The 13210-nt window shown below is 42.0% G+C and overlaps 1 protein-coding gene across 1 annotated transcript; it reads left to right on the forward strand.

Moving 5' to 3' along the window:
- Positions 1-204: 204 nt before the first annotated feature.
- Positions 205-10563, forward strand: acp2 (acid phosphatase 2, lysosomal). Its single transcript, XM_080528666.1, has 11 exons — positions 205-378; positions 2293-2388; positions 3656-3742; positions 4398-4550; positions 4867-4965; positions 5158-5247; positions 6456-6588; positions 7038-7126; positions 7577-7683; positions 8124-8299; positions 8646-10563. The coding sequence occupies exons 1-11, from the start codon at positions 283-285 to the stop codon at positions 8780-8782; spliced, it is 1263 nt and encodes a 420-aa protein (XP_080384792.1). The 5' UTR covers positions 205-282; the 3' UTR covers positions 8783-10563.
- The last annotated feature ends 2647 nt before the right edge of the window (positions 10564-13210 follow it).

Below are 13210 nucleotides of genomic sequence, written 5' to 3' on the forward strand. Positions count from 1 at the left end.
CGTACACGTCTTTCCCCCGCCCCCTTCTTGCCTCCTACTGTCGTTGTCTTTTGAGCTAACTGTTGATGTGATTGGTCAATGTGAGCTAACTGTCGATGTGATTGGTCAGGAGCTCCACATGCCAAAGCGTGACGTACACGTCTTTCCCCCGCCCCTTCTTGTCGTTGTCTTTTTGTTGCTAAGCTAGCCAGATCATACTGAACACAAACTGTCCATGTTGTCCAAGGACTAATGCTGTTGTATTAAACTGTCAGGAGTTAAGAAGTGTCCAACTAGTCGTGGATGATGATGGTGGGCTGGACTGGACTGCTGCTGTTGACGTTGGCCGCTGTGTTTGGCGAAGGTGTCGCAGACAGAAGACTGACATTTGTGACAGTGGTGAGTAGCTTAGCATGTAGCCTCCAGTGAGCTGGATGGGCCACCGTAGGGTGCTGTTGAGAAGTCAAGAAGACTACATGATTATGTCAGAGTACAGAGTATTATCTTCTTTTAAATGTTATGTATTTATTGTTTACCCCAAAGAGGTTAGTCTAGTCTAGTGAATGGATCCTATCCTGTGAACTGGTCTGTTTGTAAACCCAAGGTAACAGCAAGCTGTCAGTCTACTGCTGAGCTGGCTGAGATGGTCTAGACAGCTTCCTCATCATGTGATTTATATGATCAACTCTGCTCTCTCAATACCTAGCTAGTACCTGGTTCAGTGTTAGGAGTAGGACATGTGAGAATGAAAATATCATATGAAATTGGGTGCCAAATGAAAGCTAGGTTTTTGTATTTTGGGGAAATGAAATCAAAAATAGGCTACATGTCTCTTCCATCATGAGAATAGGGAAGAGAGTTCTTGCTACCGGTTTTATATTTTATATGAAAGTCCCATTGTTTTTATCCTATTGCTCTGATCAAAATGTATTTAGTCTATTTTTTGTTGTCGATCTGGTGTTGTTTTGTTGTGTAATTGTGCTGTTTGTTTTGGATGTTGAAACTTGGATGTTTGAGCTGCTGTCTTGGCCAAGCTTCCCTTGAAAAAGAGATCATTGTATCTCAATGGGTTAAATAGAGTTTAACCCATAGAGCCTGGTTAAATAAAGGCTAAATAAATACAAATAAAAAAGAGGAAAATCCTTTCACTTCTGGTCAAACATGATATGGAAACGTTTCTAAGAAATAGACCAGGAAAAGTATTTATAGGTATTTAGAAAAACTTCAAACCTAATTAATGTTCAAGTATAGTAAGAAGTATAGGGTTACAAATACTTGTAGTGTTTTTACTGATATCGATTTAGTTTAAGAATTAATAAGTGATTTAAAACTTCATGACGAACTCTTTTCACAGAGGAATGGGACCCAAAAGGTTTCTCCTAAAGGGAGAGACGAAATACGTGTAGTTACAAACCATTGCAGTTAGTAGTTACAAACCATTGCATCAACATCCTCATCTCATACGCCACAAAATGGACACTTCATTGTTGAGTACAATGTGGGGAAGCAACTCACACAAATATGTAGCAAGTGATTGCCATTGAGAATGATGACACATATTACACTCTTCTACAAAATGGACAGCATGGAATTTGTCCTGCGGTGCCCTGTGGTGTCCCCAAGACAGATTCTTAGGATCCTTGCTTTGCCGACACTAAATCCTAACGTTTTTATTTTGCATCTCTGAGGCAAACTAGAAGCAGATTGGTGTCTGTGTGTGTGTGTCTGTACATGATACGGTTGATATCCCTTTGGGGGATAAAATATACATTGTAAAGGTTTCATTGTGTTAAGATTGTATATTGAAATCACCTTTTTGAGGCATAGGAACTGGAGGGAGGGAGAGGTCCGTCTGAGCAAATCACCATAAGCATACTTAACTTAAGTTAACTACATTCATTCTACACCTGAGACAAGGGAGACCAGTTCTGCTGCTCCAGTGCAGGCATTTGCATTGTCATGCAAGGCCCTGATCACCTTGTGTGACCTGATCTCTTGTGTGCCCCTGGGTCTGTCTGGAACACCCAGAAACTGGAAACAGAAACTGTAACCCCTCCACCTTTTGTGATCACTCTGCTGCAGAGGATCCTGGGAAGGATTGGGAGGCCTGCATGTATGTTGTTGAATAAGATCAAAATAAACTTAGAGCTTGATTTTTTTATTTTTTGGGGGGGGGGGTTGTCTTCTGCTGTCTGAACAACCTGACCTGATCGAGTACCATATCACCTCACCTGTGTTGTGCTTTGAGTCATAAAAACACACACTTCGATTAAAGATTGTTTCTTTTGATGTTGCTCTTTTCCCCACACACAGCTCTATCGCCATGGGGACCGATCGCCAGTTAAAGCCTACCCAACAGATGTCTACCAGGAGAGCGCTTGGCCTCAGGGCTTTGGACAGCTGTCTCAGGTAAATACATAGAAATATATATATATATTATATATTATATATTTATGACAGGGGCTGGAGAAAGGTACACCAAGTCGGTGACAGTGAATTCACGCAAATCACACACACACAAAAAAGTTTAAGTGTTGAAGAGCCCACTCAATATAACAAACAACAGTTTTAGGATCACTAAGTACTTGTATTTTGTTAGCAAACTAGGCTTATTTTCCATACTTGATTGATACCACTCGCCATAACACTTTCGGAGCTTTGTAGTCGGGTGAGTGTTGGTGATGCATGTCTTGTTTGTGTTTAGGGACTGTGTGATCATCTAGTTATGTGCAGTTATGTGTTTTTAGCATGTTCATGTTCTATCAGCGTGTCGTGATGTGCTAAACACGCAGAGCAGCTATCTAGTATATGCAAATCAGCATAAGCATGCTTAACTTAAGTTAACTACATTCATTCTACACATTCTACTGAGACAAGGGAGACCAGTTCTGCCACTCAAGTGCAGGCATTTGCATTGTCATAAGGACCTGATCACCTCGTGTGACCTGATCTCTTGTGTGCCCCTGGGTCTGTCTGGAACACCCAGAAACTGGAAACAGTTTCTGGGTGTAGATAGCTAGATGTAGATAGCTAGATGTTCTTTGTTGTTAGTCAGCTAGCTAGCTAGCGTAATGGACCACAGTGTGAAACCAGTGTGTGTGTTTGTTTTGGTTCAGGGCGGTTTTCTCCACTAGTTGAGGTGTTGAGGTGTACCAACATTCAAATAAGTGTGTCTTCTACAACTAATATTCAGATTTCAATGTATCAATGATTTCATTATCATGTGAAAGCTTAGTTACAATCGGCATAATCTGTAAAAGACTGAAATGACCTTGCTGACTGGGTCCACCCTTCACTAGTCCCCCACACATTCTACTTTATGTTGTCGGCCATTTGCCTACCTGTTTTCACCACGTGTCTATGCTCTTGCTCCCTATAGTGCTTGGATGTAGTAACAATACTTCACGTTCATACTCAAACCGTCTGATTATATCTATCTGTATAGTTATGTGTGTGTGTGTGTTACGGTACATGTGGGAATACGGTACATGTGGGAAAACTAGGGTTAGGGTTGGGTGCTAGGGTGCTACGGTTAAGACATGCCAGCATGTACCAAGTCACCCTAGCACCTAACCCTAACCCTAGTTTGCCCACTTGTACCGTAACATGTGTACCACTATTGTCATGAGGAGGATGACGGGTGGTTTGTGTGTTTCTAACATCATGTGATCTCCAGGAGGGAATGAAGCAGCACTTCAACCTGGGACAGGCCCTGAGGACGCGCTATGCGGGTTTCATCAAAGAGACATACGACCGTCATGAGGTTAGTCTCCCTGTAAATAGACTGCACTTATATAGCGCCTTTATCCAAAGCGCTTTACAACGGCCTCTCATTCACCCATTCACACACACATTCACACACCAATGGCGGTAAGCTACCATGCAAGGCGCCGGCCCGCTCATTGGGAGCAATTTGGGGTTCAGTGTCTTGCCCAAGGACACTTCGACATGTGGCCAGCCGGGGCTCGAACCGCCGATCTGCCAACCTTGCGATCATTAGACGGCGGCTCCTCTACCTCCTGCACCACAACCGTCCCTGTCACTACTCATTTAATGTAGAGGAAATGATGATGGTGCTGCTACTATCTGTCTATCACCTATCCTACCTACCTATTTCAAATGGAAAAGGCTATCAAAATAGTGAAGATACCACCGCTCATCCGTAATCAGATTTAGCTGAGGTGCTGGAGCTGAAGAGTATCAAATGCAATTTTAAAAAGCAGCATCCGCACACTCAAAACTGTGCAAAGATCAACGTTTTTATTCAATCTTTCATAGACCTACAGTGACTCCAGTCAGTGTGTTAAGGTTAACGTTGAGGCATGAAGAAAAGCCATTGAAAACACAAACGGTAGATTCTCATTTCAGTGTTAATCACCCACCTCCTATCCTCCTCCTCTATCCCCCCTTTTGTCTAGATCTCTGTGAGGAGCACAGACTACGACCGCACCTTGATGAGTGCAGAGGCCGACTTGGCTGGACTGTACCCTCCTAACGGGTCTCAGGTCTTCAACCCAGAGCTGCTGTGGCAGCCCATCCCGGTCCACACTGTGCCCATGGCAGAGGAGAGGGTGCGCAGGGTGCTGGGGGGGGGAAGACTTTCTGTGGGACTTTTCAAGAGTTTTTGGGGTGATGCATCCAAAGATGCATACAGTAGCAGTCAAAAGTTTGGACTTACTTTCCCATTCAATTGAATGGGGGAAGAAGTGTGTCTAAACTTTTAACTGGTACTGCATACCTACTACTCTGACTGAAACAAAATATGCTCTTGAATAAGATATGTGAAATATCTTCTGTTTCGAAGCATTCACCATGCCGCCGTGTGTTAATTGCACAACCCCCTGTCTCATTCCACACGTGTTCACACCTGAATTCTGTCTATTCTAGCTTTTGTCGTTTCCGATCTCCGATTGCCCCCGCTATAAAGTCCTTATGAATGAAACCCAACACTCTGAAGAATTCCTCAACATGACCTTCATGTACAAAGTAAGTGGCTTCACTGGATTCACTGGAGTTTGATAATGACTCTGGCAAACGAGGCTGGAGTCTTCATTGTATGACATTTTAAAATCAGTTTTATTCACAGCCACCTAAAGTGGTTTGAGAGCCCTCAATACGTTCTGTGTTCGGGGTACCTCTGGTCCAGATTATCATTGAATCATAATGTTTTATTTGCAGGATTTTATAGATATGGTAAGGAACGAAACTGGTCTGAAGAACGCCACCATCGAGAGTGTATGGAGTGTCCACGATACCCTGTTCTGTGAGGTAAGCAACTTGCAAATCCACAACGATGGAATTCACATCAGAGGTTATGCCTCGAGTTAAACTCGCTGGGCTTGCTGTCAATACGGCATTAATCTAGAAGCATAACAGGACAGGGCCTATCTATCTCACCATCAATCACATGGATAGAGCGAGTGTTAGTCTTTGAGCTAGGATTTGAATTCCTCCTACAGTTCCATGTCTAGCTAGTAAGGAACTACAGTGACATGCGAAAGCAGAACCATTAGCTAGAGGTGTCTGTGGCTACCGCTACTACTGTGTCTTGTGACTGTGGAGAACTGTGGCCTAACCACCCCCCAACGGCCTCCCGTCCCCTAGTCAGACTGATCGCACGTCAGCAGAAATCAACCTACCATGTTGAAAGATATTTTGGAGGGTCACATGTGCCACAAAGGCAATAAAACAGGTCATCTAGGGTTACATGGGTAATCAAGTATTCAAGATCAAAGCAACACCAACCTTCAATGCACCCTACCATTATTGTATTGGTGGTTTTTACACTGACTGAACGTTTGTATGAAAGAATAAACATTATAAACACTAACAAATTAGGCTTCCAGTGCTCTGGTGCTATGACTGCTGTTGGCACTTAGTTTTAAAGTTTTACTTGTGATGACTGTGACGTATTAGATTAGATTAGATTCAACTTTATTGTCATCGAGTACAAGTACAATACAACGAAATGCAGTTTAGCATCCAACCAGAAGTGCAAATAGTGATATAAGGGCATGATAGAAATAGAACAAGAGGTAGCGATAGGTAACTATGTAATATACAGCATGTGCAGAGGTAGTATTGTAAACATCAGTATAGTTTAGAGGTATATACCGGTATGAGCTATGTACAGTGAGGTAGTTTTTGTACAGTGAGGTAGTTTATGTACAGTATCTAATGTGCAGAGTATAATAGAAGCTATGTCAGGAGACCTGTGCAATGTGCAGTATCCAGTAGTTACTGTACCTACTTTAGACAAGGCACTTATTGTAAGTCGCTCTGGATAACAGCGTCAGCTGCCAAATGATTCAAATTAAGTTACTTTATGTTTCCACTTTTATGGAAACATAAAGTTGGAAACATGGAGGTATGTTTTGGCATTCTGTTGTGCCGTTTCACCTTGTTCACCTTGTCGTCATACTGTATCAAGGCATTTCATTTTCTGTTTCCTTGTCTCTCCATCTGTCTCATTTCAGTCGAAGCACAACATGACTGCGCCCGCCTGGGTAACCCCTGATGTCATGGATAATCTGAGGAAGCTCAAGGACTTCGGCTTCCAGATGATGTTTGGAGTCTACAAGCAGCAGGAGAAAAGCCGTCTCAATGGAGGTGAGGCCACACGGCAGGGCAGGACAGTCAACCTGTCTCAACCTACTGGAACCCTAATATACTGTCCCTCTCTTATGTGCTCCTTTATGGCTGCAGTTCTTGACTTTATGACCTTTGAAAGAGCGACAGGAGATTTGCATAGGAGTTCACTCAAATTGACTATCTTACTTAAACAAGCTACAAAAAAACTACTAGCCCATTGCACATTATCAAGAATCACTCATTTGGTTGCTGAACTGATACTGAATACTGACCTCACCTGCTCTTATAGTCAGCCAATGATTTATAATATCTGCCATTTAGCTGACGCTTTTATCCAAAGCGACTTACATTGCAACAATGTTTATGTTATGTCTGCAACACTGAGTGAAGGAGAGGAACAGTAGTTTCCTCAACGGTCTTGTCAACTTCCCCTAATGTCTCTCTCTCTTGACTTCTCCCCCAAATAGGCCTTCTCCTGGGTCAAATCGTGAAGAATATCTCAGAGTTTGGGGTTCCTGACTCCAAACACCGCATGAAGATGATGATGCTCTCTGCGGTAAGACTAATATCTTATAACTATCACATTTTCCCATGTAAATGGGGATGCCTTTTTGCGTTATTTGGTGCCAACAAGGTTCAGAGATAGGAAATGTTAGAATAGGTATAGCATAGCATATAGTACAGCACAGTGTTTTATTTGTATAGCATAGTATAGTGGATAGTGTACATAGCCTTTATTTATGTAAACCAGCTCTTTTCCCTTCTTGTTTTTAGTTTTTTTTTCCTAGCACCAGGGGAGCCCCCCCTCCCAAATTTCGTTGTTTGGTACCTGTACTATATCAATGACAATAAAGACCATTCATTCATTCATTCATTCAACTGTGTCTCATTGATTGTATGTTACTTTAGGTAACATAGACACGGCTGTTCTAGTGTCAACTGTCACTTAGATCCAACTGTCACTTTCAAATTAACCTCAAGATTCCTGTATATACCCTGTTTACAGCATGACACCACCATTGTGGCTCTGCAGTCGAGTTTGAATGTCTTCAACGGGAAGCAGCCACCCTACGCTTCCTGCCACATATTTGAGCTCTACCAGGAAGACAACGGGTAGGTCTCCACTAGGCATAACTCCCTTTCTGACAGCTGATCCCAACTTGAAATGCAATGGAACTATCGCTAAGCCACGCCCCCAAAATAGAAATTGTCCAATCATCAGTCATGACACAGCACAACTCGCTAATATCTGATGGTGAAAAGGCTTCTAGACAAAATATTCTTGTCATCTTTAAAAAAAAAAAACATGTCTATTACTTGCTGTGGTAAATTAGAAATCAGAAATTTGCCAACTCCCGACCATTGTAAGTCATCGAATGTCATTCAGTCACGGTTGGTCAGTCAGTCACTGTCAGTGAAGCGTTGTTTGTTTGTCCGAGTTTTTTCAAAGGGGCCGTGTCTTAGCGATAGGTCCATAGTCAGGATAGTCATGTTACTCCTTGGAGACAGTTCAGATGAGTACGTAACACTTCATCTCTTCTTCCTCCCGTTAGATCGATGTCGGTGGCCATGTTCTACCGTAACGACAGCTCTAGAGATCCCTACCCTGTGGCTCTGCCTGGCTGTGCCCTCTACTGCCCCCTAGAGGACTTCAGGCGCCTCACCAAACCGTCCATCCCCGTGGATTGGGAGAAGGAGTGCCAAGTCGAGTCTCCTGCAAGAGATCAAGGTATGACGGACACTAACACAGTAGACTGCCCAAGTCTCCACCCCTTGGTACCGCACTCAAGACCCGGAACTAAGGATTTATCAAGCAGTTCCTGGATCATCGGACTGATATTGAGCTTCAAAGGTTTTACATTCCATTATGTTTTGTGAGATGGAACCTTTGTATTTTTTGAGTTACTAACTCAAAAAATGTCAACATTTTAAAAATAACACCACACAGGCATTAATAAACACCTAATGGATCAGATTATGTAAAAAAAACTAAATTTTGACCCAAAATGGAGATAGAACCTTATAATTCTAACGTCACGATATTGTCATCTCTCTCTCTGGCCCACGCCTTTTAGATGTGATCATCGGCCTGGCGGTTTCCGGCTGTCTGCTGTTCCTCGTCATCGTAGTCCTCCTCGCTGTGCTCTGTCGGCAACGGGACCCGTCCAGCGGCTATAACCAGGTGGTCAGCGAGGGTGAGGAGTACTCCTGACAAATGACCAAGCTCCTGGGTAGTAGGCAGGATCCTTGGGATAGCGAAGAAGACCTCTGAATGCCCCTCAGCCCGCCCTCCGTTGGGGAGCTCAGGGAACGGGAACACTCACCGACAGCTTTTTAGTGCAACATTCTTTTATTTGTCTTATTTTCTTCCTTTTAAAAAACGGGACCGTAATATTTTGTTCACCAAACTCACAGAGATTCAATGGAGAGGTGGTGGTTCAATGGAGAGGAGGACAATGGTGGTTACCTCAAGTTCGTCGTTTCAGTCTTAGTCATGGTGAGTGTTGGAGTGGAACCCTTGTCGGACTCTTTTGACAGTTAGAGCCACACGCTTTTTAAAGGGAGAGGGGGAAGGAAGGACATGTTGTGTGTTAATAATGAGCAAATGTCATTCAGATTTTATCGAGGTTTGCTCATGGGTCCAAATCACCTGACTTGTTTGAGAAAGTGTTCACTGGCTGGTTCACACTCTTGATGTGTGCTGGCGATTCTGTTTCCCACCTCTGGGAATGGCAGTTATTTTTCTGCATTGAGGATTGTCTGTCTGTGGGCCTTTCTGTCAAGGACTGACGTCAGCATTTGATGTTGAACGCTCGTTATTTCCCTGATAAGTGATTTCCAGGGTACTTCTCTCAGAGAAATTAACAAGCCTGTCATGCTTTTGTGCCTCTGGGTTTTAGCTTTCATTTTAGGCAGAGTAATACAGTTTGTTTGCTGGTATGTTTACTGTCTAACAGTGTGGCTGCTGTGTTCAAGCTCATCTCCCTCTGCTACTGTCGTCCCGCCCCTGTTTGCCCTTTTAAAGTTGGGCTTCTATGGGTTAACTTAACACGTCACGGCTACAAGTCTGAACTATTTTTTTTTAAGATTCCTTAAGTGTAATTTTATAAAATGTAGGCCTATTTTAAATGTACATTTGTAAAAGTAATGTTACACTTTTCTAATGATAGGATACAATTACTCAAGTGCTCTCAACCTAAAAAGAGGGAACTCTGCTGCATTACTGCTGCATTTCCCAATTCAACAATTCAATTGACCGTGATGACAGAACATTCATGTGTAAATGACGTGTGTTAATTCTATTGTGTTTTCATGGGCAACGGGTAATTATAATTGTGGCTTTGTTTAAGCAGGCATCGTGTTCAAGCTATCCATGTAGCATTGGCCCCATCACTGTTTCTCACTTAGTTTTGGCAGATATACAGCACAGTTGTCAAGTCTCCTGTTCTTAACCATTTTATCACATTGCCACAATCAATCAACTAGACTTATCTAGACTATACAGTTAATTTATGATTTTTGGGATGGGATGGAGATGGGCCTGATTTTGAAATGTTGTATTTACCTAGGCTTATCATGAAACATATAGGTACCACTGTAATTTTTTCGGCAATGAAAATTACTCCTGATAATGTTTGCAACGGTGTTATGAATTATGTCCTGATATGCTGGAAATGATTAGCCTTCGAAGCACTGGAAGTCTGCAAAGCTTACATTTTAACCAGAGTGTTTGCACTTGTGAAGTTTGTTTTTATGACATTGTATTTGAATGTCTTAAATTATCAATGATAATTTCTTATTTCTGCACCTTTTTAATGATCGTATTCATCCTCAGAATCATTGAGTAGGGCCTACTTGTTCTCACAGGAAGGGAATGTACACACAATGCAATAAGAAAACAATTAGTTCTCACTGCTCAGGACATGTCCCAGTCATGACCCACCCAATGAATAAAAGAGAAATCTATTTTGGACAGATTCTGACCTGCAATCAAAAAATAAATGATTTAACTTAAAAACGGCTTGTTTGTCACTGTTTAGTTTTTTTGGGGGGGGGGTTTCAGGCATACCAACATATTACACCATGTACAGATCTTATTCTCCCATTCACAGGGTTCCCACGGGTCCTTGAAATCCTTGAACGTTTGTGAATAAAAAAAATCAAGGACTTAAAAGTTTTTGAAAATAGACATGGGTCATTGAGCTTGTGTTCAAGTGCTTGAATTCCTCTCTCTCTATATTTTTTTTTAATTAAAAAATGTTTTACTCGTCAGCTAGTAAATAAGTCTCTGTATTGCTTAACTTTACACATATTTCACAATTGTTTTGCTGTGGTAGAGAAGGCAAGAGGCCATCTAGTGTTCACACATTCAAGCCTCTCTTTTTAATTGTTGTCTGTGAGCGGATAGTCCCTATTATATAAATTGTCATCTAGGTCTGTCTCAAACTATGCCGTGTTGGGTCCTTGAATTTGAGGGAATTGAGCCTTGAAAGTCCTTGAAAGGTGCTTGAATCTGATGTTTCAGAAGGTGTGGGAACCCTGCATTCACTAGCCTGGTCCCAGACCTCTAGGTGCCTTCGCCAACTGACTATTATTGTCATGCCAATAGGCAGACGAGTTGGCTAAAGCACAAACAAAACCGACACCAGGCTAACCATACACTACAAAATAGCCAACATGACCCTGGAAAACCACTTAGTCAGTTTGAGGCCTCCCCTGTGATTTAGGGAATGCGCTCTCCGGCCTCCTAACCTCTGTGCTTGTACCAAGCCAGTAGACCAGCTCGCTCTTAGAAAATAACCCCACAGTTTTATATATACTGTATATAGAGAGAGAGAGACAGAAAGAGAGTGAGAGACAGAGAGAGAGAGAGAGCCAGAGACACAGAGACAGAGACAGAGAGAGAGAGACACACACAGAGACAGAGAGACAGAGAGAGAGAGAGAGCCAGAGAGAGAGAGAGAGAGACAGAGAGAGAGAGAGAGACAGAGCCGGAGACACAGAGAGAGAGAGTGAGTACCTTGATTGTCAAGTCAGTCTCGCTCCATTTAGTGCTCTTGTGGTTTCCTACTTTCCCCATAGTATTATTAAACAGCATGCTATACAGTCATGTCTTGACAACCATTGAGTGATGGTTGAATTATTACGGTCAATTAAGTTTTTATTCTTCCAAAAAATCTGTATGCCATCAATTTCAAAGTACGAGCTCTTGACTGATCCTGGTCTTGAAGTCTCTCAGGCAGACCACATTCCTGAGATGAGGGAGACTTGTGAGAGTTACAGCTTACAGCTAAAAAGGATATGCTGTCTGATGTACTGTCTGACCAGAGGGTAGAGCTTGTATGCACTGAGAATGGTTGTATAAGTATGGAGTCAACCACATTGGGCTGTTCTGTCTATGAAAAGAAACCATGCCCATGTGGTGATTTGGTCTTAAGGTATCACCTTACACCCTCCTGCTCTGTTTTCAAAGAAAAACAAATCCTCACTTCTTTAGCATACAGTTATTGTGGACCTTATTCTGTTGGCCCAATCAACCAAAAACAGTATTCTTATAATAACTGCTGATAACTTCAATTCAGTAGTTTGTGACGTTAGAATTATAAAGTTCTATCTCCATTTTTGGTCAAAATGAAGTTTTTGACATAATCTGATCCATTAGGTGTTTATTAATGCCTGTGTGGTGTTATTTTTTAAATGTTGACATTTTTGAGTTAGTAATTCATAAAATACAAAGGTTCCATCGCACAAAACATAATGGAATGTGAAAACTTTGACGCTCAATATCTCTGAACTGCCCTAAACGGAGATAGAACCTTATCATTCTAAGCTCACGAGTTATTCCTAGCTCCTGGAGACTGTAGTGTTTGAAGATCAACAGGTAAGCAGTGTTTTAAGCGAGCAAGTGAGCGTGTGTCAGATTGGGAGGTGTGGGAGTGGGATTAACCCTAACACCTGAATAGACTCTCTGCTCCTACATAATTTATCACCGGAGCTAAAGATATCTTAATGTAATGCCTTTAATGACTCCCTTAGTTCTCGGGGGGGGTTGGGTACATTATGTCAGCTAAAGGATAGAGGACCTATTTTCTCTCTAGACTAGAGTGTTGTATATGTTATTCATTCAGGTCAATATCGATGTACTGTGAGCCAGTGTGAATAAATGTATCTTGGGACCCAATATCTCATCAATGTCACACAAGTTACGTGCACGTTAAGGGGTTGAGCTTGCAAGCTGTGTGGCTATGTACTAGGCCGACAGTATGTAATGACAACCTGATCCACACAGTGTGTAATTGATTCCTATGCGAATCAGAGACCCTATAAAAACAGATAGATATTATTGCCAACTTATTGAGTGATTTGTTGGTGACATGTTTGTATTTTAGCAAATTTTAAGAGTCATAGCAACGGGTCTGAATACAAAAAATACAGACATTTCTAAAAATGTGTTTTCATTCTGGGGTATTGTGTGTGGATTGATGGCAAATTATTTTTAATTTAATCACAACAATCCTCAACAAAATGTGGAAAAAGTAAAAGGGTCTGAATACTTTCCGAAGGCACTATGTATGATATTAAATGTGACGGTCTTTGAAATGCAGGAAATCTCATAAGGAAATCCAAAGTTGATTCGATG

This window comes from Nansenia antarctica, assembly GCF_963989245.1.
Source record: "Nansenia antarctica genome assembly, chromosome: 4".
NCBI classification, from domain to species: domain Eukaryota; kingdom Metazoa; phylum Chordata; class Actinopteri; order Argentiniformes; family Microstomatidae; genus Nansenia; species Nansenia antarctica.

Bases quoted from the DNA above. Each gene is read 5' to 3' on its own strand.
- acp2 (XM_080528666.1), top strand. From the start codon at position 283: ATGATGATGGTGGGCTGGACTGGACTGCTGCTGTTGACGTTGGCCGCT. The intron at 379-2,292 runs GTGAGTAGCTTA...CCCCACACACAG, and splicing joins GACTGACATTTGTGACAGTG to CTCTATCGCCATGGGGACCG. The intron at 3,743-4,397 runs GTTAGTCTCCCT...CCTTTTGTCTAG, and splicing joins AGACATACGACCGTCATGAG to ATCTCTGTGAGGAGCACAGA.